This window comes from Hippocampus comes, unplaced genomic scaffold (genome assembly GCF_001891065.2).
Source record: "Hippocampus comes isolate QL1 unplaced genomic scaffold, H_comes_QL1_v1.1 scaffold317, whole genome shotgun sequence".
NCBI lineage: Eukaryota > Metazoa > Chordata > Actinopteri > Syngnathiformes > Syngnathidae > Hippocampus > Hippocampus comes.
This window is the reverse complement of record NW_017805531.1, coordinates 334,540-357,928: the sequence shown is the minus strand read 5'-3', so window position 1 is coordinate 357,928 and position 23,389 is coordinate 334,540. Positions and strand designations below refer to the sequence as shown.

At 44.9% G+C, this 23,389-nt stretch overlaps 1 protein-coding gene and 1 long non-coding RNA gene across 2 annotated transcripts; both read left to right on the top strand.

The window, feature by feature from the left end:
- Nucleotides 1–428: 428 nt before the first annotated feature.
- mpp7b (MAGUK p55 scaffold protein 7b) lies at nucleotides 429–20,569 on the top strand. The gene is made up of 15 exons (XM_019877920.1): nucleotides 429–1,556; nucleotides 2,225–2,302; nucleotides 3,424–3,504; nucleotides 5,053–5,187; nucleotides 6,789–6,870; nucleotides 7,392–7,477; nucleotides 8,638–8,712; nucleotides 9,120–9,316; nucleotides 9,406–9,464; nucleotides 13,696–13,869; nucleotides 17,154–17,234; nucleotides 17,333–17,426; nucleotides 17,575–17,683; nucleotides 18,658–18,801; nucleotides 19,493–20,569. The coding sequence occupies exons 1-15, from the start codon at nucleotides 1,464–1,466 to the stop codon at nucleotides 19,721–19,723; spliced, it is 1,719 nt and encodes a 572-aa protein (XP_019733479.1). The 5' UTR covers nucleotides 429–1,463; the 3' UTR covers nucleotides 19,724–20,569.
- An 866-nt stretch (nucleotides 20,570–21,435) lies between these two features.
- LOC109520584 (uncharacterized) lies at nucleotides 21,436–23,321 on the top strand. Its single transcript, XR_002169203.1, has 2 exons — nucleotides 21,436–21,930; nucleotides 22,966–23,321. It is a non-coding gene; the product is annotated as an uncharacterized LOC109520584 (long non-coding RNA).
- The last annotated feature ends 68 nt before the right edge of the window (nucleotides 23,322–23,389 follow it).

Sequence of the window (23,389 nt, the reverse complement as noted above, 5' to 3'; positions counted from 1 at the left end):
GAGGAAAAAAAAAGTCGGCTCCCATTAAAGCGGCTCCCTCTTAGGAGCCGGCTCATGTCGTTCACTTCAAAGAGCCGGCTCTAAGAGCCGGCTCGTTCGCGAACGACACATCACTAGAGTATTCGGCCTGTGAATGTAAGTTGATGCATAATGCATCAACCAGCAAAATATTTAAATATATTACAATTTATGAGGCTGCAAGGTTAGCACATCTGTCTCACAGTTGATTTGTCCTCCGTCTCTCTACCGTGTCTCTTCCTTGTCAGCAAAGAGGCAAACAATAGCCCCATAGAGTCAATGGTCTTTGAGGTTTTTGTTCTACGTGTGTGCCACAGTGTATCATGGAGGAGGATTGTGCTTCTTGACTTGGTCCATGTGTAAATGGTTTTGAGATAACTTCTGGATTGGCACTAGATAAATAAAATCATCCATATCCAACTGGGATAGGCTCCGATTCACCCATGACCATAATGACTTTTTTTTAAATGGATAGCTGAACATTTGAGCCAACTGTATCATAGTTTAACTGAATTAATTGATTTAAGAAAAAAACTCCATCCCCGGTCTGATGCGGTTCAGCTCTATTTCTAAAAGTGTTTTTCTTTAGTGTGGCAAATGAACAAGTGTAGGCTGTTATGTTCACCACCACATTGGTGTATTGATTGTCTGCTGGATTGATTTAGGTCAGCACTGACATATATTGACTGAATAAGAGTCTGTGCTACAATCTGGCTAGAACACTTCACAACTCTGTGCGAGTGAGTGTGGAAAACGGTGTGATCTGCATCCTCATCCTGACTGGTAAGCGTGATTCCTCATGACTTTGCTTCACTTTACAATGGCGTGAACACAGACCAGCCCTTGCAATATGACCACATGCAATATATCTAACTAGATACTGTACAATTCAAAAGTCTGCCTTTTCTAAAATAATACCGCTCCATTTGGATTGAAATAGACTGCTAGGTTGACATTTACAAATTGTTTATTATTTTGAGTGCGTTTGCAGTTGTGTACAACTTCATTGAAGTATTTATTTAAAAACACGTCTCACTCTGGTTTGGACATTTACAGTAACATTACACAAGAACCTTCCAACGTATTAAATGCTGAGCTATATCGTACAACCAGTAGGGGGCAGTAACATCTCACAAATTGGGATATTCATTCCTATCTTATCGTTGACTGTTGAGTAGATATTTATGTCAGGATATTTAATGACTGTTGAAAAATAATCAGCGTTTTCATTGATTTCTTTTTGTTTAACTTTTCAGTGTGAAAAAAATATTTAAGCATAAAGAGGGTATGTCGGAATTGGAGCGGGGTGTACGCCACATGAGCCTACGCCTATATCATTGATTTGCAATGAATTACATTTGGGATTTTCTGTTTTCATCACGGGACTTCTTCCATCTTAACATTTTAAATGTGCCTTTACTCTGACATTTCCGTTTCCAACAGTGATGTCTGGCACTGTGTCTCAAAGTGACCAAGAGGAGGACTACCGCTTCCTCCACAGCACGTTGATGGAGAAGAAGCTCCACCTGCTTTTTAAGGTCATCACCTTATACTTGTATTAAAAAGATTCTCGCACATTTGTTTACTTTCTTGATTTTTTTTTCTCAATTTTTTTTTTTTGTTTTCACCACGTAAACGTATGGCATTCCATTCAAAAGACCCAAAATGTTGCGTATCAGGTCCTAAATATCAAATAAGAGTAAAAGCAGCATTCATTTGTCCTGATATTGGTAAATTTCAAAGACACACACACACACACACACATACACACACACACGCACACACACACTCACACAATGTATGACCTGATGCAGTGATATTAAATACAAATACATCTTTACTTACGTACACACAGCACTGAGCAATGAGCAATGCATCAGGGGCAGATGTCAGACTGATGAGGAGAGGTGTTCTTGTGTAATCCTCAAACTCCGGCAAACAGACCCAGTTTCCAGCTTCCAGCGTCTGGAAGAGTCAATATTTCCCTCATAAAAAGAACATTGATGAATGAATCACCATTACATTAAATTTGAATAAAGACTCGGAAAAGACTACAGTAATGGGCTTTTTCAAGTAGTATTAAGTTGAGTCATGAACTTTGAGTAGTTGACTCGCACCTGTGGCAGTTCCAAAAGTACGTTCAATTCCATGCATTTTTAGCACAGGGGATATATTTATTGTTCATACTTTGAATGTCTCCCCACAGATCCACGAGCGGCTGAGGCACTTTGTGAAACGAGGACCCGCTCCCGTCCAAGAGTGCGCAGCCGGACTGGCCTCGCATGTAAGCGACTCTTCCCCAAACATCTTTTGCAGACAATCACCCTGCCTAAAGATGACGGGATGACTGCAGAGGCATCGGGAAAGATTTGTCATGGTTTGAATAGTTTCCTCCTCCGAACAGATCGCTTTACTGTCACGCAGAAGCAATGAATGGAGCGCAGGATTTTTTTTTTTAAAAAGGAAATTGTATCCCTAAACTCTGTGAATTGTGTCTGGAAGCAGATACGGCGTCATTTTTAATCTGGATGCGGTGAGTTCGGTCACTGAGGACAATGTGCAGGCTGCTAAACTCATTTTGTGTAATGTTTCACTTTGGAGGACCACAATTAATTTCACATTTAAGTCAAAGTGACAGGGCCCACACACACACTCACCATGTTTGCCCAAAGTGGCACACCCCATCTGTGATACGCATCATCTTCTTTCCTAGCCGCCTCTTTACGTACACTTTATCGACACGTTCGACCTGAATACTCAAAGTAGTCTTTCCCAGCATGCGTTCTCTTCACCCTGTCATACGAAGAGCAACTCCTGCCATTTTTTTTTTCCATCTTGACCATCAACTCCTATCCTTGCCTCACTCTTATTGCTCCTGATTTCATCCGACAGCCACTCTCTGCCTGGCTTAAATCATCAGGACCTACTGGAATGGCCAAAGCGTGGGCCTGTTTCCCCTCAGAGACGCTCCCGTTTGCTCACAGTGGAAACTAATGACCTTCATACTTGCGTCTCGAGAGTGCGCCTCGACATCTTGAAGCAGTAGAAGTCATTACAGTAACACGCTTGACAAGCGGGCGACTGCGCGCAGACACTGGCCGCCTGTCGGTCAAGGCTGCTCTTTTTTATCTGTCGCCGCAGCTGTCGTGTAGCCTTGAAGACGCCGGCGGTTCGTTTTTATTTTTCCTACGATAGCCGACATGAGTTGCAGCGAGTTGAACGGGGCCGTCGAGAACGCCAATGCCGCTGTCGTCTGAATGGGGCTCAATTTCACTCAACCTTCCGGTTCCCGCCTCGCCCGTATTACACCTTGAGTTGAGCGCGAGGCTGCGGTATTGGAGCTAAATACAGGATCTATATAACCTGCCATTTTTCAAGCGTGCGCTGTGTTTTCTCTATTTCCAGCTATATGAAGATCTGATTGACCATGAGTGGAGAGAGGAAGTCAAAGACCTTCTCGCCCTCTTTCGTAAACCTCACGTCAAGGTGCAGTTTTGATGAAGTTGGCCTCAGTTGTTAAGCCTTCTTATATACATACACATATTTGCTTTTCTTTTGGTTTTTTTTAAATATTCGCTTCAATCCCCTCGTTAGTAGAGGGATTTGTGTGTCACATTGGTCCTCGGAGCTAAATTGCCAGGGGCTTTATTCCCCTGGTAAACAGGTTCTAGGTGAGTGACAAGACAAAGTACGGTTCACAGACCCAAAAAAAAAAAACCCGGTTCACCGCAGGCCCCCTATGGAGCTTGGCCTGGACTTCCGGCTCCTTGGTGAGCTCCTGGTGGCCGGGCCGAGCCCGCCGCCAGCTGCAGTTCTGTTTTCAGTTCACGCATTCCCTAAGCTTGTTTAATTTGGAAGGCGACTTTAATAAAATGCACCTTGTGTGGGGATTCCGTCTCCAAAGTGTGTTTTATGAACCAGTGAAGAAGTTGTCAAAAACATTGTCGTGTAACCTGAAGGCCCGCTTTCTGACCTGCGAGCTACGGCGAGCGTGTAACGTCGCGAGCTTCGACCGGTGCAATCAAATGCTTTTAACACTTTCTTTCCGACAGTTTCCCCTCTTCTACGGGTCATGTGAAATAACAAATACGTTCAAATTGATTGCCCCTCTTTCTCCGAATGAGGGGGTTGCTGCCTTCGATCAAGCCCAACCTCTCAGTCATGTTTATTAGTGTTAACTGATGTGGAGGCCCACTCAGACTCGTGTCCAGACTCACACCATCGTCCAATGAGTGAACTGACAACTAGCAAGTTTGTTTGAACAGTCTTAATGACCTGCTTGTTCTTGGCTTGAAGCTCGGGTACGCAAGCGTACTTAGGAGAGACGCCATGGTTCAATATAGCGTGAATGAAAGTTTTTTTGGGGGGGCTTGATTGTAGCCGCAGGGACATCTCAGGTAATAGCGGCGGTCTCAGCAGAGAGGCTGTCGATGGACAGCGCGATAACAAGTCCACCAACCGACAGACGTGCTGGGTCATTGTTCCCGATGACAGGCAGATATCTAAATTCTCTGTATGGTAATGGTCGAAATTTGCATCGGGAATACTTCCAGCACGGCCTAACGTTTTCCTGCAACAAATCCAGGACCGTTGACGAGGCACATTGAGTACGTGTCTGGGCAATGGTACTTCATAGAACATATTAGCAATACAATGTTTATATTCAACTGTTCCGTGCTCGACGCGTGACGTAAGACACGATGTTTGAGCGGACCCACTCGGCGGGGGCGGGAGTTCTTTCAGGTGGTCCGCGAGCTGGTCGCGTAATCACATTTGGCATGTTGCGAGCGGAAAGTGCCGCGTTTGTCCTCATTTGCTGTCAGCGATCAGACTGGCCAGGAGAACCTGTTTAAATGTTTGCATTCATTCAAGCGCCTCTGATTCGTCAATAAGGCTTAGTCACCTTTTTCGAAGTTGACTCCACTTCCCAATTCTAATTTACACGCTTACACGTTCGAAATAGATTGTTTAGATGTTGCGAGGCAAACGATCATCTTCCACCTTGCGTTGTGGTTTTGTTATTTTTTTGGACAGAGTCTTCTGTACGTCCACGACGTAGTCGCTCAGAGAGCTTACGAGCCGACTCTACCTCAAGTACCCGAAGGCATTATTGACGAGGGAGAAGATTCAGTGAAGATTGTCAGTCTGGTCAAAACCAAGGAGCCGCTGGTCAGTAGCTATTTACTGTACAATTTCCCACCCAAAAAAGTATTTCTATGATCATGAAGTGTTTGCTTAGGTTCGTAAGAATTAAAGTTCAAAGTGTGGTCTGCAGCCAAAAGCATACGTATGTTCTTAATTTGTGCTAATTGTGCATACTCACTGCACACAAACCAGACATCCATTTTTTTTTTTTTTTTTTATATTCACACAGCCATATACTCGGATAATTGTTCTGCAAAGCGTGCCACATGTTCTGCAACGAGACATTTGAAGGCACTGTAAAGCTCAAGCGGTCAAAGTTGGCAGCTGCAATTATGTCGTGCTGTCAAATGGGCACAAAGTAAAAGTCGCTCGATGTCACGACATAAAGCAGAAAAAGCTTGGGGGGGGGCAGGGGGGGACGCCGACAACACCGCACCGAGTGAACATAAGCAAATGTTCTCTCAGCAATGTTGTAGCGCCGTAAAAATTGTTGTTCCTATGGATCTCATCTGATAGTCACTCGAGTTTGAATATTCTTGTCTGGCGAGCGCTGTTGAAATCACTCGACGGTTTCTTAGCATTAACGTTAACTGAGATCATTCCTGTGCTGCGTCTGATATGAATTAACGTTCAAGGCCGGTCTTTAATCATGACTAATTTTCTTGGTCCTACCAGAATGTCTTATTCCGCCGTGGTCCAAACTATTGTCACTTGTATCTGGAAATTTCCTGGATCAGGTGGGACCGGACCGAACAGGGATGAAAGTTCAAAGAACACAACTCCACCAAGGCCACAAAGTCCTCAAAATTTGTTGTTCCCCTTTCAAATGAAAAGGACCTGAATTTGGTGGACTTAAATGTCGATCAAGGTCTTCATAAAGTTCTTCTAGTGATTGTCTGCTGTGAGTAACATTTCCCAGATTTTGTTCCACGAGCGGGTCCAGTAGTTCATTAGCAAATGGCCGCAACATATTTAAGCCCCACGGATCCTCATCAAAAGTAAAGCATTTGTTTCTTATCATATAGTCTGACTCCCCATGAAATGTTTTTGACATCTGTTAAGAGGATTTGAGAGAAGTGGAAGATTTCAACAAAATGCTCGCCGCGCTCATTTGAAAGATACCTCTTCAAAGTGAGTTTATTTACTAATCTGAAAAATATGATTGGCGTCGAGCGCAAATTGGAGAATGCGGCAATTCACCTAATGAGTGGCATTTTCTTTGCTCTCCGAGTGAAGATTCAACCCAATAATGGGGAACAGACGCTTGTATAGATCCCAAAACCCAACTGGAAAGAGCGTGACCTTTGTCTGACATGCTCGGTTTGATTGATCCAACATGTTTCAGTTTTCCACACAACGGGACTCCACCCCAGTCTGGGATGATTGTTGTCCAGTACACAAGATGCATTTTCCACTCTTGACTTTTACTGTCTATTGAAAATAATGCAGATTTGGATCACCTTCTGCAGCGGTTGGCGTCTTGCAAATGGTCCCCGCCTCGATAGAAATCATCTTTCATTGGAATGAAGCGACTTCTAATGAGACTTGCAACACGTTATATTTTCACGATGCAATTAATTTCGTACTCATCGTATTTTCTCCCCCCACACATCAACACCCTTGAGGGTGCGACGATTAAGAGGGATCAATCCACCGGGGCGATTGTGGTGGCGAGGGTCATGCGAGGAGGCGCTGCCCACAAGAGCGGTAAGCTTCGCTTCAAGTTTATGAATGTGTTGAAGTCCCCAAATTCAAATCTGTTTTTTTTACCGTTGGTTTTGACTCCCAAGTTGTTGGTTTTCAGTGTACAAATAAGTCCGGCATCCAGACTGCAACAAAATATACAAAGAAGTGGGAGATGAAGCGAGGCTAACTGCTAGCTTATCTGGTGACCGCGTTGTTAGCAAACTCTTCCCGGTGTCATTTCGTTTGCGGTGAATGACTTGGGAGACACTGAATACAGACACTCAACTCTTAACACACCCCACACCAAAGAGTAATCACTCAGGATAATCTTTTGCAGACATGCGACCAAGAGTGCGTGTGAAAATGCTCCAATTTTAAGTTGTAGTATCATGAATGATAATTCTTCGACTTTTTTAATTGGACTTCTTGAGTCTTCTTTTCTGGTACAAACATGCGGTTAATCAAAGAGTGCCTTGGGGTGGGGGGGTTTCCACGGGACTTGACTGCAGTTCATGAAATGTACCGTACGTTCCACTCTGAAGGCCTGATTCACGAAGGAGATGAGCTAAAAGAAGTCAACGGCGTCGCAGTGGATCGCAGGAAGCCGAAAGAAATTCTTCCTTTGCTGGTTCGTTTCATATTATATTACCGTGTTGCCAGCCTCGTGTTTTTTTTAATTTTTATTTTAATTTATTCATTTTTAATCGAGGCCGGAGTATAAAGTGTGAGGTCTGACCAAAGAATAACCCACATTTAGCACACTGGATAGTGTTTCTGACAAAACTATCCTGTAGTTGTGTCACGAAGCAAAATGTCTCATTGAGTTTTTACAAGTTTTGGACAACACAAGACAGAGCATACAAAGTATTTCCTGTTTTGGCTACACAAACAACACGTGTCAGTAAGATTAATTTCATGTTCGGTTTGGTCTTTTTTATGGAGGCAACAAAAATATGAAACATTGGGAATTTGAAGCTACGCAGCCAAGAAATGGTAAGCTCAGCGTTGACGAAAAAGGTTTTAATGGATTCTGAAAGTGAAGAGAATATGCCAAGAAATGGTCTTTTCCTCCGAATTTGCATGAAATGTGCCTGACATTTCATCTTTATTATTGAGCTTGGAAAATGCAGACGTGTAGACGGCTGGCAAATAAAAACAAATGAATTACGTGGACAATATTTTAGAAAAACGGCATATGAGAAAAATAAAGTCGTATACACGTTAGATACAAATGATTCATTGTCGCGCTGAGCGGATGTTTGTATATTTTGGTGCGCTATGCCCGTGCAGAAAGAAGCCGCAGACTAATCAAAGCCGTAAAATACAATTACTTTGCGGAGCCGGAACGTGCATAAGGCAGATTTTAGACGACTCTCTCCATGACTATGATAAAAAAAAAAAAAACACAATTCTTTTGGAATCATCTTTTGGAATCACTGCAGTAGCCTTTTCTAAAGTCTGCCAAGTTACAGTGAGGCTGACCAAACACTTTAGAAAGACACTTGACACATTTTTTTTCCTTTTTTTTTTTTTTGCCCATCTGCGGGTACTACTCCCCACTTTTTTTGTTGACATTTTTGACAGATCTAGGTCTGCCTAAGATATTTTTTTTCCCTGTCCCCCGCTTTATTTCTCGATGCTAAGTTAACGTCACCCAGCTGCACTTTCATGTCCCGCGAACAAACACAGGAGGAGTATCACTCAACCGGCGTCACAAAATAATAAAGCAAACGGGCATGTTTCCGAACTTTGAACGCGTTCCTTTAATTTGTCACTAATGGTGTGCAGGCACGCTCTCGGGGTGACGTGACATTCACCATTGTTCCTGCCTTCTCCGAGCAAGAAGAGTTATCCGCCAAGAAGGTACAATAAATGACATCTTCCCTTGTGGTCTTCCTTTTGACATGAGCCCCGCATTGTGGGTTTTTTTATGCGCGCAACTGCCCATCTGGTTACAGTAAAAGGAGATTACGAAAAGTGTCATGTCATGTGTTTGCCGCCGCCGCATCGTGACAGCCTCGACCCAAGACCACCAGAGCGTTTATGCATATGATTTCGACAGTTCGTGGAAACTCTCAAGTGACTCTATTGCAAGGGACGAAGACAAATGATCGTCGGTGCCGACGGTCATTTCTCAGAGCCATGCTAACTTATGCGTCGGATGACGACGCTGTGATCGTTTTCCAAGTCGGGAAACAAATACGTCTGAAGATAGATATTGTGAGATTTGTCAGCGTCGTCGTTTTAAAAAAAGAAATTTCTTTTCCTAGCTGTTTGTCAGGGCTCTCTTTGACTACAGCCCGAGTGAGGATCCGGCCGTGCCGTGCAAGGATGCGGCCATCGCTTTTAAAAGAGGCGACATCCTCCAGATCGTCACCACGGAGGATGACACCTGGTGGCAAGCGTGCCATGTCAGCGGTAGTAACGCACGAGCAGGGCTTATCCCCTCGCAGCAGCTCCAGGAGAGGTGATGTTTTCCATCTTTTGCTCGTTGGTGCAACCGTTTTTGCTTGACCAACATTTGAACCGGCACCAATTGCAATGAACAATCTTCAGGAGAGTTGCGCTACAGCGACCCCAAACCTTGTTCCAACGACAACAAGTCAAGGCAGCAGGTGATCGGCGAACATTTTCTTTCCACATCACCGGTAAAACGAGCAAAACACATTTCAATTCCAGCCCATAAGCTAAATACGAACGCTCGACGTGTGTGGTGGGGGGGAAAGTTCAGGTCAGAAAAACACCTGTTCTGTTGTACTCACTGTTGTTCTTTCCTCCACATGCGCTGCAGATGAGGGCAAAGGTACTTGCAGTTTACACGTATATTGACCTGCAACAACAATTGGGAATCTAAAATACAATAGAACCTCCAAAGTCAAAACAATCCACGACGTGATGCTGGTCGACTTCCTTCGAAGACACAGCAAAGACATGCAAATTATAGCCAACAGGAAGGTGTTTGAAGAGTGCAACTCTCACCTGATGCTTTCTAGGCATTGCTGGACCTAAAAAAGTGCACCGGATGTGCGGCTGTTGGTTAGGAAAAGAAAACATTGAGGGCTTCGTATTCATGACCAGCATAAATCCAGCGTAACTCTGCGGGAAGGTCGGTTCAACCGGGTATTGGTAATTTTACAGATGAATAAAGGAAGGGCTATCCAGGTAATAAGGGGGGCTGCGCTGTTGTAGGAGTGGTCACAGCTAACTTTAATCTTGGCCAATCAAAGCAGCCCCTCTCCTTCCCTTTAAATGTGGCGCCATAGTTACATACAACTCGACATGGCGGTAGTGCACCTTTACTTGGATGTGGTTTGAGCAGGTAGAATATTCAGATGGACTTTGTTTTCAGCTCTTGGTAGTCAAGTGTTTTTTGTTTTTTTCCAGTAGAAGCGTGAGAAGGGATTTGCCATTTGGTTTCACGTTTGGGGCAACGAACATTTTGCTTGTATTCCAAATTGTACGGAGCGATCGGCTTTTGGGGTTCTGCTGTACATGTCCATTTTGAGATCACACTGTTTGACTTTCTTTGGGATTTAATTTCCAAAACAAGTCATCTTGCAATGTTGCCACTCCATTTTTCTCCCCCAACATGTGGATGATTCTGTGGAATGTTTCAACCACTTTCGAAGAGTAATGTCGTTATTAATGTTCCTAAATTTTGGATAGCGTTTCTCAATCCAACCATAATTAGAATTTCCAAAGCAAAATAGTTGTCGACTTGAGTTTGAACATGTGCTAATACTTTGAGTGTGAAATTTCAGAGGTTGATGTTCGTGATTTCCCCCACTCTAGTTTTTCCAATTGACGAGGATGTTGACTATGGAGCTATAACTGGAATCCACATTGGTAAGATGTTTGACTTGTTCCACATAAATCCCGATGATATTGGAAAGAGGACTTGCGCAACAGAGCACAATACAAGTTGGGGCAATTGGACATGACAAGTCACAAGTACGGTCACCAAGAAAAACAGATATATGAGGCCGCTTCATCTGATGAAGCATTTTATGGCTTTAACGATTTAAGGGAAAGGACCAGAACAGCAAATGTGGTTGGAGCCCACCAGTTTCCCCATCTGTCTCCAGCTCATGGATTGCAGATGATGTTTGTGCCGATTGTCATGCGTGCACGTGAGCGAAGAAAGTCGATTCACATGAGCGACTGGAGCCATTCCTGACTGTAAAATATCTCATCCAGCCAGGACCTTGCAGGTTGCATGATAACGACGTGCAAATAGCAGCGCGCACTTATTCGATCGCGTCTCAGGCCGGGTGGGTCCAAGAGGCTGCATTATTTTGGATCAGGGTGGTAAGAGGGCAGAAAGGACTCAGGATGTCCTTGATTTTGTCACTGCTGTGCTCATTCAGTGCGCGTAATGAGTGGTGAAATGATTCAATACAAGTACCGTATTTTCCGCACTATAAGGCGCACCTAAAAGCATTAAATTTTCTCAAAAACTGACAGTGCGCCTTATAATCTGATGCGCCTTATATATGGATCAATATTCTGATTTCTTGGATGTAGTTTTTTAAATGATCTGTAAAGCACTCTGAGACAGCTTCAGCGGTTGAGAAAGCACAATATAAATAAAGCTGCATTGTATTGTGTTCCCCTTAGCTTAGCTCCATCTAGTGGATGCTTAACTTATAATGCGGTGCGCCCTATATACGAAAACAGCTTTAAATTAGGCCATTCATTGAAGGTGCGCCTTATACTTCGTATACCGTATTTTCCGCCTTATAGAGCCGGAAAACACGGTACCTCGTTTTACCGTCAACGATAAATGACTTGATCATGACAGATCATTTTGACCGTGCAGATTGTTGAACTGGTCATTTTGCATCTGTCCCTGAAATTGCTCTCCACCCTTCCCCCTATTTTAAGAAAGCCTCTGAAGAATGAAAAAAAATGGAATTTGGCGTTCTTAAAATGTTATCAAGTGATTCCGCCTCCTCAGAGAAGCAGTGGACCGTTTAATTCAGGGTGACCGGGTTATCGCTTTGTTTTGGGCTTTTATAGTGCATACGCATAGCGGATTAGTCAAAAGTTTGGACATGACAAACAACTGGATGATGCCCGATAGGATATTCTCTAGTTTTTAGAAGAGTTTATCCTATGTGCCGGATTACTTCTTATTTTGCTGTGCACATCGTGGAATTCCCGGCTCCCCGTAACTGTTTCTGGTTAAGATAAACAAGCCGAGAATTTTCCCGGTCGTCAGACCTATCCAGTGACTTCTTGTGTGGATCTGAAATCTACAGTCTCTTTCATCCTGCAAAATAGACACAATGGCAGTTACTAAAATAAAAACAGAAAAATGTTTCCGGTCGACAGCATCTCAGTCACGGAGGGCAATTGCAGTGCCGCAGTGACAATGACAAGATGTTTTCCTTCTGGAACTTGCCTTGACTCTGAGCAACGGGGGTCACTTTGTCGGATCTTGAACTCGCGTGCCATGTAACCAAACGCTTGTCACGGTGTAAGGAGAGGAAACAGACAGATATGCTTACAAAGTCAAATTACAGCCCATGTCAGAGTAACCCCGGCTCGCATCACCGCCGCGCAGTACTTAACGTCATGAAAGGGAGCGTGCGGACAAAAACAGGCCAGACCGCAGGCGCATGGCAGACGTTGGCTGTCAGGCTGCATACAAATCACCACGGGCACACTTTTATTCTTTTATTCCGGGGGGGCCTGAGTCCCCCTCTTGTCCAATATTCACTTTTTTTTTTTCCGTGTCAATGACTGTTGACGGAAAATGCCGATTGGCAACAGATTTTGGGCGGGAATGGTTTACAAGGCATTGTTCGTAACATCTTTTAAAAGGGGTCTTGAGGTCACATTTGTTTAAAAGTTGGAGCCACCTCAAACATTCATCAAAGTTAGCTCGGTCCAAAATGATTGGCCAAATAAAAGTGTTGGCGATTGTGCCACAGTGGATTTGAAGTCAAACAAGCAGCGTGATTAATGAGTCGATTTAATCTTTCATTTAAGGGGAATTACCGCCGTCATATGCAGACTACCTCCATTTCCAAGGCCTCCCCGTTCACTTGGAATCGCCTCCAATAATGAAATAATGGAAATTAAATACAGACCGAGAGGTGCGTGAGCGTGGAGAGTTCTCATTTAGAGCTCATGCTCTAATCGACATTCCCTTAGCCAGTCAGGACGCAGAACACAATGCACTGGGGGGGCTACACGGAAAAAATTCTGTGAAACAGGAAAGCCGTGAAAGGTGAACCGTGTTATAGTGAGGGATAATTGGACATCAGCTTCAGCCTTCCACATCCCAAAAAAGATGCACGCGTTGCCCATTGGTGTGGAATTAAACAAATAAACAAAGTGTGGATATGGATGGATAGATAGATGAGTCCTTCTATGACATAATTGACCTACGCTAGTACTCACCAGGCCATGGTGCTCGCCTGGTCACCGTGTCCACCTCACAGTGCAACGGTGCGGGCTTCAATTCCGGCTCCGGCCTTCCTGTGCGGAGTTGGCATGTTCTCCCTGTGCCTGTGTGGGTTTTCTCCGGGTATTCCGGTTTCCTCCCACATTCCAAAAACATGCACGGCAGGTTAACGGAACACTGGAAATTGTCCCTCAATGCGATTGTGAGCACGAATGCTCGTTCGTCTGTGTGCGCCCTTCGATTGGCTGGCAACCGGTTCAGGGTGTCCCGAAGACGGCTGGGATAGGCTCCAGCACCCCCCCCCCCCCAAACCGCGACCCTCGTGAGGAGAAGCGGATCAGAAAATGGATGGATGAATAGATAGTGCTCACGAGTTGATTGACAAAGCTTGAAGCCTCTCTTTCCCTCTCTCTCTCTCTCTCTCACCATCCCAGCTGGTTTAAGAAAGAGTTTCCGGCTGGGCAAAAAGAGCAACTGGGTCAAAGAAGCAGCACGTTCCAAAAGGTGGAGCTCAGGAGTTCAGGAGTCTATTTGTCCACCGACCTACATCGAGGTCATCCCTTACCGTCAAGATTCTGAAGAAAGACACCGTCTGGTTGTCTTGGTTGGTAAGTAGGACTGGTCTATGCTTACGACTCCCATCAGGAATGTTTTGTTTTTCATCCCGACGAAACATTCAATTTGTATAGAATTAGCCATCCGCTCAACTGTGCTCCTTTTGGGGTCCTGCCACCCCCCCACCCCTCGCCCGCCCCGCATTTCATTTACCGCAAAGTCCGCAGTTATCGAAGCTGAAATTGATCAAAGGGGAGAAAATAAGGCATTGATGAAGATTTATGTTCCTACTTATGAATGCAAGAGTGATCCTTTCCCATCAGAACCGTATAAACACTGTCAGAAAAACGTCACGTCGGAATAGTTTGTATTAAGTTGTGCGCCGGCCCACCCCTGATTCGCTTCTCTGCCAATCCTTGCAGGCCTGCTTTATGTACTTTTGTTCCCTTGAGAGTTTACGTTGAGCTCCGCCGAAGGTCTTTTTCACCTAACGTTATGGCCCAACTGTAGGCAACCGCTCGCTAAACAAGGCAACCTACACCGAGCGCGAAGAGATGGCAGGAGAAGAAGGAAGCCGAACCCATCGAGACAGGAAGCCAGAAACGTGAGCGATGAACGGACAGAGGCCAATGAATTGATTGGGAATAAAACCCCTCAAAATGTCAGCCAAGTGCTCCGACTCACTGGAAGACCGAAAGCAGCTTGGATTTGAATCTCTTTTAATTGGGTTGGAGTTTACCCGCATTCTGGACTGGGTTTCACTGTCTGCGGCGAGGGCCAGAGGTCATCATTAAAAAAGCCTTTTGGCATTGAAAGTAATGGACGGGAAAACCCTGAACCCGGAGACTTCACGCAGGAAGCAGCCAGGGAATCTTTTCGCAGGTTGAAAAGCCATCGAACAAAACAATCATCCGTTCTGCCCCGCATTGGATGGTCAAAACGACTTCTGGTGTTAAACGTCATGTCTCTTAAGCGAAAAGGTCAGTTGACAGTCTCCACACGTCCCGATTGTGGCTCGCGTCTCTGGTTCCGCAGCGCCGCTGAGAAAGCCATCAGCGGCGTGAGGGCGGAGAGTCCTAAAAACTTTCGATTTTGTAATGCGCTCAGCCCGTTCGACACTGGGATGGAAAAGGCAGCTATTTCAGGAATCCGCATTTTCATATGCACTCCAAAAGAGTCTGATGCAATCTCGGGACGGCAGAAACCTGCTTGAGAGGAAAATCCCAGATGCTCCTGCGTGCATGTGTGTGTGTGTGTGTGTGTGTGTGTGTGTGTGTGTGTTCCACTTCTGCGCACATCATCTTTCGAGCTCATCTTTTAAATGTTAACCCTTCTCAGAGATCAGAGTGTGCCATTTTAATGTGTTACGTGAAGTGAGGAGCATACTTAATGAATGCATGCCAGCCAGGCTCGTGTGCGGTGAAGAGACATGAACATCATTGGATTACCATTAAGGAGAATTCTCCACATCGGAATGAGCAGAAAAATGAGGTTGCATTTATGAAGGTTTGAATCCTTGATACTATTTATTGTATTTAAAAAAAAATCATATTAAGACTAATGGAAGTGTTCATGTCCAAATAACCAAACATGAGAAGAAGCCCAGTTCAAGGGACTTTTGCCAATGTCACCTTTACAAGCGAGAATTACAATGGAATCCTCATCATAAAAAGCGTGAAATAAGGTTCCGAAAGGTAACAGCGCTGGCGCTCTACCAATAAATAACTTTTTCAAATGTAATGTACGAAAAGGTGGAAGGGTTTGCGTGCTTTATTTGGATTCAGAGGATGCGCCGATAAAACGAATATACAGCTTGTCACTTGTTGGAAAAAAAAAGCTAAAGGGTTGGGGAAGTCACTAAATATCTAAGTGCCAACTATCTTCATTTTTATGGCTACCGGTAGTTTTGAAAAATGTTTGCAAGCCTTCACGAACCCCATAAAATGACACGGAGGGGCTAATCTGGAGGGCCTTCCGTTTGACATCCGTGCACGATGCCAACCATAAAACAAATCAATCAATACATCTGACAGGTTCAAATCAAAGTTTCTGCATTATAATCTTACAATAAAGCTCTTGTATTGAATTTCGGAGGCGTACCTAATGTTTTGTCTGGCATGTGCTTGTCAGGGGAAATGGAAGTGGAGAAGAGGTGCGATGGAGAAAGGTGACAGACAGTTGCTGTTATAGAGTGAAATGACAAAGTGTGACCTGGACAAGACTTGTGTCCTTTCTATGCACCGCGCTGATGCTTCGTTTTTTTTTGTGTGTGCGTGTGTGTGTGTGTGTGTGTGTGTGTGTGTGTGTGTGTGTGTGTGTGTGTGTGTGTGTGTGTGTGTGTGTGTGTGTGTGTGTGCCTGCGCCTGTGTTCATCCTGTACATCCTACACAGTAATGACATTGATACGGTGTAACTTAGCAGATGTTACAGACGCTATGGATTTTCCAGAGGGTACAGGGGCATTAATCGTGGCACAGGCAGAGCCCCCCCCCCAAAAAAAAAGTCCGGTTGGAGAATGGTTCTCAGACTAAAAACAGCATGAAATGAGAGCTCTGTCTGTCTGACTGCTCTGCTCACTTTTTCTTTTATTCTGATGGCAAACGCAGATGCACCAAACCGATGCGATGCTGGATTTATTGTTGAAGAAATCGTCAGCGCTCACTGGCACACGCGGAGTCATTTTTGCTGCTGCTGCCGCTGCCGGGGCAAAATGAAGTCTTTTTATTTATCTATCATGTAAATTCAAGTCAAAAAAGGAATTTCCCAACGGCGATGCTGCCATTTTGGACAGCATCACAGCAGTGAGAGCTGTGTAAAAACATTCATGTTAGGGTCGCCGAGTCGTCCTAAATGTGAGCGCGAATGCTTGTTATGTCCTTTGCGATTGACTGGCAACCAGTTCCGGGTGTAGTCCACCTGCCGCCGTCAGCTGGGATAGGCTTCAGCTCACCTGTCGCCCCGAATGCGGATAAATGGCATAAAAAGAAACCGAATGGCGTAACATTATTCAATGCGGTCACGTGCGCCGATTGCTCAAATGTGTTCTGCGAGTCGATGTTGGCTGTAGCAAGTTTTGCGCCGACCAACTAATGAGAGGACGGGAAAAAAAAAAATGCATATGCCATTTAAAGGCAGCTCTCGGGCCCCGTGAGGATGAAGTTGAAATATTGTTAGTTCGCAAAACAGTTCAGACGCTAATTTAATTTAAATTAAAATAGCCAGTAGATTCTGAAGTAATGTGGATTCCGTTGACGTGACAGCACATAGATGCCGAAATGTGGCGCGACCAAAATAAAAACAAAACAAAACAGCACGGACTTCTGCTCTTTGTGTTGAGGACCCAGCGGTGTTGGCATTAATGAACTGAAGAGGAGGCTCCTGCTCTCCGATCCTGACCTCTACGGTACAAGCATACCATGTAAGGCCAAAAAGGCAATCCGCTCCATTTTTCCCTCTGTTGAGCCTCTTTTATTATTCGGACTGTTGTCATCCGCTTGCCAACATCTTCCCTTCCAGACACCACACGTGAGAAGAGAAGCCAAGAGACCGAAGGGATGGATTATCATTTTGTATCCGTCCACAAATTCGAAGAGGACATTCTCAACCGCAGGTACATGAAATTGCAGTCTGACATGTGTGTTGGTCATTCCATACTATTATTCATCTGTGTTTTGAAAGGAAAGACCATTATTCTTTTTTTTTTTTTTTCCTTTCTGACTTTTATGTCTTTGTCTGCCCCCGTGAACGTCTGCCTTTAGGTTTATAGACTACGGGACGTACCGAGGCCACTACTATGGAACGAGTCTGAACTCGGTTTACCGGGTGATGGCTGAGGGCAAAGTGTGCCTACTGGATGTACATCCTTGTGTAAGTATCGGATAAGGTCTGCCATGACGTGTATACTTGAACTCAAGAAGAGTAAATCGTGGTGGAAAAAAAAAAGAACATTGAGACGCCAGATTCTGTCTGCAGAATTATTCCTTTTTATGATGTTTAAAGTTGGGATAAAATGTGCCTTTTATTGGTGTGTCTTCTACCAGCCTAAACAGAATCAAATTTGAGAGTAAATTTTACACAGAAAAAAACTCGGAGCGACATTTACTAAGCGCAACAACTGAGGGTCAACTTCAAAATAAAAGCATAAAAGTAATACTGTACATCGACATGACTTTGAATTGAGGCTGGCCTGAAATATTCTGAGCGCGCAAAAAGTGCAATGGTGGATTCGAACTGGAGCATTTCCAATGCTCAAGGCGCACCGGCGCACCACATTACGGGCACCCTTTTGCCTACAAATGGCACAAGAAGTCGGCAAACCATTCATTTGGTCTTAATGAAGCCCCTCAACTGACTGCGGCATAGGTCCCTCGCACCAAGATGGCAGCTGTTGTCGAAATGAAGTTCCTCAACTCACTTCAACACTGTTCCTTGGTATCAAGAGGGCAATATTTATATTGCTTTTGGCATGAGTAAAAAAAAAAAAAAACAGCAAATAAGTGAGTGTTTTGGCGACATATGAGTCCACGAGTTGCGAGCTTCAAATTGTGAGCATGCAGCAAAACGCTGTCTCATCAAAAGCCACAAGCAGCCGACTCCGTGCTGACTGAAATGTTCTCCGTGACATTTATGGTTTGAATTGCAAAATTTCATGAGATATGCTACGTAGGTCCCTTAGCAACATTCGACTTTGGAAATTCCATTGTCTATTTGAGACATGATTTTCAGCATTGCAACTGACCACGTGGTTATTTTTAGAATTGTTTACTATGCTTCATTTGTTGTTTTTTTACAAGAACCACCATAGGCTACCCTATATTTGCTCTTTTTCGCCCCCACACCAGAAACTGAAGCGTGTCTACACACTCGAATTCAAACCCTACGTGGTTTTTGTGAAACCCCCGCGTATCGAGGAGTTGCGCCTCACCAGGAGAAGAGCGAAATTCATCTGTGACGAAGAGGACCCAAATCAAGTCAGGATGTTCTCAGTAAGAAAAATACCCGATACATCGGTTGTTCTATGCAGTCAGGTGCTCTTCTCGGGCACGCGAGGGCGATCGGAGGTCACAAAACATGACACGCCTTGCACGTGATAGACATTTAAGAGACAAGGGGTGGGGGAGGGGGGGGTCATAAGACTCTTTGGCATGAAGTCTGAGGTTTTTTTTTTCTTTCTTTCTTTCTTTTTGGATTTTGTTGGAATTTTAGCAAACAGCATTTCCTTCCCGCAAAAGTGGGTGGGTCTCTTTCACTGTTTGACCGCGTCTTGGCCTCGTTAAAAATGATGACTGAATCGCTGCTGCGAAACTGTCTCTGACTCTCAACTCTCTGCATGTGCCACGTCCCAGTCGGTGGGGCTCACCCGTGTCAAAACGCAAGCACCTCGGGCGACATTTGTGTGGCTCGCTGAAATTTTAAGACAGATGTGGTATCAATGTATGGCGACTGGATGTGGATCGTCGACAACTTGGTACACGGGATTGCACCGTGGGTGTGTGTTTTCTAAAACAACTTCACAGAGGATGTTTGGTCACCTTGAAGCCAAGCCGCAACGTATTTTTGGCACCATTAGTATTCCATCACCGGCACTCACTCTGTGCGGCCATAAATTGACTTCGCGATAACCAAATCGATCATCCTCCCGGCCAAAATAAACAGTCGACTGTTTTCTTTCCGCAGGAGGAAGATTTTGAAGATATGATTGACTCGGCCGAAACCACGGAAGCCCAGCACGGTCACATGTTTGACAAGGTGATCGTTAACGGAGACGTCGCCGTGGCCTTCGGAGAGCTGAAGGCGGACCTCCAGCGGCTGCGGGAGGCGGCCGTCCGCTGGATCCCGGCGGAATGGCTTTGCTCCTCGCCGACAAAGGCGAGGAGGAGTTGTGGTCTTTTGGCCGGCTGGATTTGAACTTGAGGTCATTTGGGAATGATGGAGGGGGGGAATCTACGCCCCACCGCTTCCGAATGTGTTCAGAAGTAAGCTGCAGTAGCACCATTTCTGCTTGTAGTATTCATTTCTGTCATATTACGTTTTTTTTTCTCCCCCATTTGTAAACAAGGCATGCGATCACTGCAAGATGAGTTTTCCATCGAGATGTCCTTGAACACGCTGCATACTTAATTAGGTAACCAGACAACCTTTTTTTTTTTTTTTTTTTGTCACAGTGTGAGTTTTCTATTGGCATTTGGCTGAAATAACGTCAGCTTGAACCATTAAGTTGGAAAAAAAAAAAGTTGGGAAGAGTTGCGGCAGAGTGTCACGCTTCCCTGCCAAGTGGCAAACATCAGCATGGAATCATCCGGACCGCTGCTGCACTGAAGTATTATTCGTAGCAGGCGCAGAGGCTGCGCAATTTTGAGGCATAGACAAGAAACCGTTGCCTTAAATCCTGCGGAAGACTCAACATTGCACGAGCACGACAAAGAGTCCTCGAAAACTGTCGCGATAAATTCACTGGCTGATGATGATCATCCGCAAAGAATCGGGGGTCTTGCCTGATTTTATTCACATTTTTCTGGTGGCTGAATTCCTTCACTGGGTTTCCTTCCTTCCTTTTGAACGGTTGGACAAAGGGGTGTTCATGTTTTTGGGAGGAAGAAGGAGCCGCATGATGTGAGGGAGACACAGTCATTGCTTTCTTGGGGCTTTTGGCCTGCACACAGAGCTTAAAAGTACACATCCACACAAGCGCTTCGAGGCGCCGCAACAGTGGAATTAGGCTTCAGGGGTCATGAAAAAACCCCAAAAAACAACCCCATCAGTTGTTGGTTATTTCTACACTATGTCCTCAATGTTCAAGCAGACGAAAGATGGATTCATTGCACAATGTGCCCGGATCCCCCCAAAACGCTCCAAACGACGTGTCAGAGGAACAGCCTCTTCTCCATTGCCAGACGCGCAGCCCGACCCTCAGCAGAACGCGGCAGCGTCATTTCATCACGGCGCTGACGATCTGCAGGCGCCCTCTGAGATCACAACGATGCCATTGAGACAAGCGGCCCCGATCCAATGCAAACCCGTCCGACTTCAAACACGACGCAGAAAACGATAACATCAGCGGGTTGAGGGGATCGTTCGGCTCCATCGTGTCCATTCGAAAGTATGACAACCGAAACGAGACGAACGCTAAACAATACGCTCGTCACTGAATGACACGAAACACGACGTGGCGTCAAAGGTCTGGTTTGCGTGGCGGGATAATAAAACGCACCAACATGAAAACGTGGACCCCGAAGCAGAAGATCCTTCTTCATTTCTACATGCTCTGTGGTTTTCGCTGCCGTGGTCGGCGATGAATGCTGGCTCGCGATCGGGGCCCGTCAGCAAAGTCGGGATCGATGCTGCCGTATAAAATGTCCCCGCACGAAGACTGCGTGTCTCTCGCTGCATCAATCACTCATCTGCAGCAAGGAAAATTAGGGCTGCCTGTCGCAGCAGCCGAGAAAACCGTCCTCCGGGAACGGAACGCGGAAGTCGAATGAAACAAGTTCCGCTCCTCCGGGAAGACTTTTGACAAGATCTGCCAGGTTCTTCCGCACTAAAATCACCCAACATGGCAAAATGGACCTGGAGGCATAGAACTGAAAGGGCTTTCTAACAAGGTGGTGTCGATTTGAACAATCGCAATCATCAGACTTTAGCCAAACGTCCTGTAATATCTCTTGAGATAGAACGAGACTGTCCAGAAAAGTTTTTTTTTTGTCAAAATATACAAAGCCTGACCCATGCTTTAATCTACACATCGACGTTTGCCAGTGTTTTTTTTTTCCTCTAATGTTTCCCATTCTCCCGAAACCCCCTCTGTACTATTTGCGTCATTTTGACAGTCAAAAGACAGCCGAGGAAAGTCCGAGGGTGTTTTTGCACAAATGTGCGGAGAGATGGCCCACTTGGAGTGCATAAACCTCCAGAAAAGCCAAGGGTAAAAGAAATGTTGTCGTTCTGCGAGGTGTTGGGCCGGCAAAAAACTGACAACCGAGCACATACATCAGAAATGGACCGCTGCTTTTTATCCGTTTTCCAGTGAACTAATTTTAGCAGCGGGAAAGAGTTTCTTCGAGGGATTCCATTTTAATGAGTGCAAGCATGCAGCTGCATTTCAAAAGTCACAACAGGTGTCCAGAAATCGTCCGCTTCGATGCCTTTCTTTGCCTCTTCCAGGCTCGCTGTCGTCTCTGTAGCATCTTGTTCGAGAACGGCAACAAAATAAAAAAATGTGTAGTCAAGAGGTTGTAGAAGATTAGGGTCACCTTAAAAAAATGATATTTCCTCTGAGGTTCATCCAGAAAATGTACCCGATCAATCTCTTCGTGGTGTATTACAATGTTATCAACCCTTTAAAACATTTTTTTGGGGGGGGGTGATCTCTGGGCCGTTGAAGGTGTTCCCCGCTAATGGCAACACACGAGCCAGGGAACAAGTCACTGGGGACAGAACTAAATGGTGCGCAATAGCATGTAGCAGTCTGACAACTGCGGAGGAATGTCAGAGGAGGAATTTATTGCGGAGAGCGTGAAGGGGGGTGGGGGGGGGGGGTTGAAGAAAGTCAAGCCTGACCAATGTTTAATTCAAAAGTTGGTCAAGGAAGTGGGTTGGGCTGAAAAAAAAATGTTGTCCATATAGCGCAAAAACATAATCCATCACAATGAAGGTGCAATCGCAATCATCAGACTTTAGCCAAACGTCCTGTAATATCTCTTGAGATAGAACGAGACTGTCCAGAAAAGTTTTTTTTTGTCAAAATATACAAAGCCTGACCCATGCTTTAATCTACACATCGACGTTTGCCAGTGTTTTTTTTTTCCTCTAATGTTTCCCATTCTCCCGAAACCCCCTCTGTGCTATTTGCGTCATTTTGACAGTCAAAAGACAGCCGAGGAAAGTCCGAGGGTGTTTTTGCACAAATGTGCGGAGAGATGGCCCACTTGGAGTGCATAAACCTCCAGAAAAGCCAAGGGTAAAAGAAATGTTGTCGTTCTGCGAGGTGTTGGGCCGGCAAAAAACTGACAACCGAGCACATACATCAGAAATGGACCGCTGCTTTTTATCCGTTTTCCAGTGAACTAATTTTAGCAGCGGGAAAGAGTTTCTTCGAGGGATTCCATTTTAATGAGTGCAAGCATCCAGCTGCATTTCAAAAGTCACAACAGGTGTCCAGAAATCGTCCGTACATTTCCTAGGACTCGCTTCTATGCCTTTCTGTGCCTCTTCCAGGCTCGCTGTCGTCTCTGTAGCATCTTGTTCGAGAACGGCAACAAAATAAAAAAATGCGCAGTCAAAAGTTTGGAGAAGATTAGGTTCATTGTAAAAAAAGATATTTCCTCTGAAGTTCATCCAGAAAATGTAACCGATCAATCTCTTCGTGGTGTATTACAATGTTATCAACCCTTTAAAACAAAGAAATGTTTTGTCAAAGGTGAAGGCGATTTTTTTTTGTGTGTGTCTCCCATTGAAATCTCAAGCACTGCTATAACTCAAACTGTTCCAAATAAAACTCTCTCCTGTCTTTCGTCCAAGTTTTTTTTTCCTCATCTTCAATTCAAAAATCAGCATGCAAAGGAAGCTTTCGGTTCA

Coding starts and splice junctions, on each gene's coding strand:
- mpp7b (XM_019877920.1), top strand. CDS start 1,464: ATGTCTGGCACTGTGTCTCAAAGTGACCAAGAGGAGGACTACCGCTTC. Junction 9,317..9,405: donor TCGCAGCAGCTCCAGGAGAG/GTGATGTTTTCC, acceptor AACAATCTTCAG/GAGAGTTGCGCTACAGCGAC. Junction 17,684..18,657: donor TACTGGATGTACATCCTTGT/GTAAGTATCGGA, acceptor CCCCCACACCAG/AAACTGAAGCGTGTCTACAC.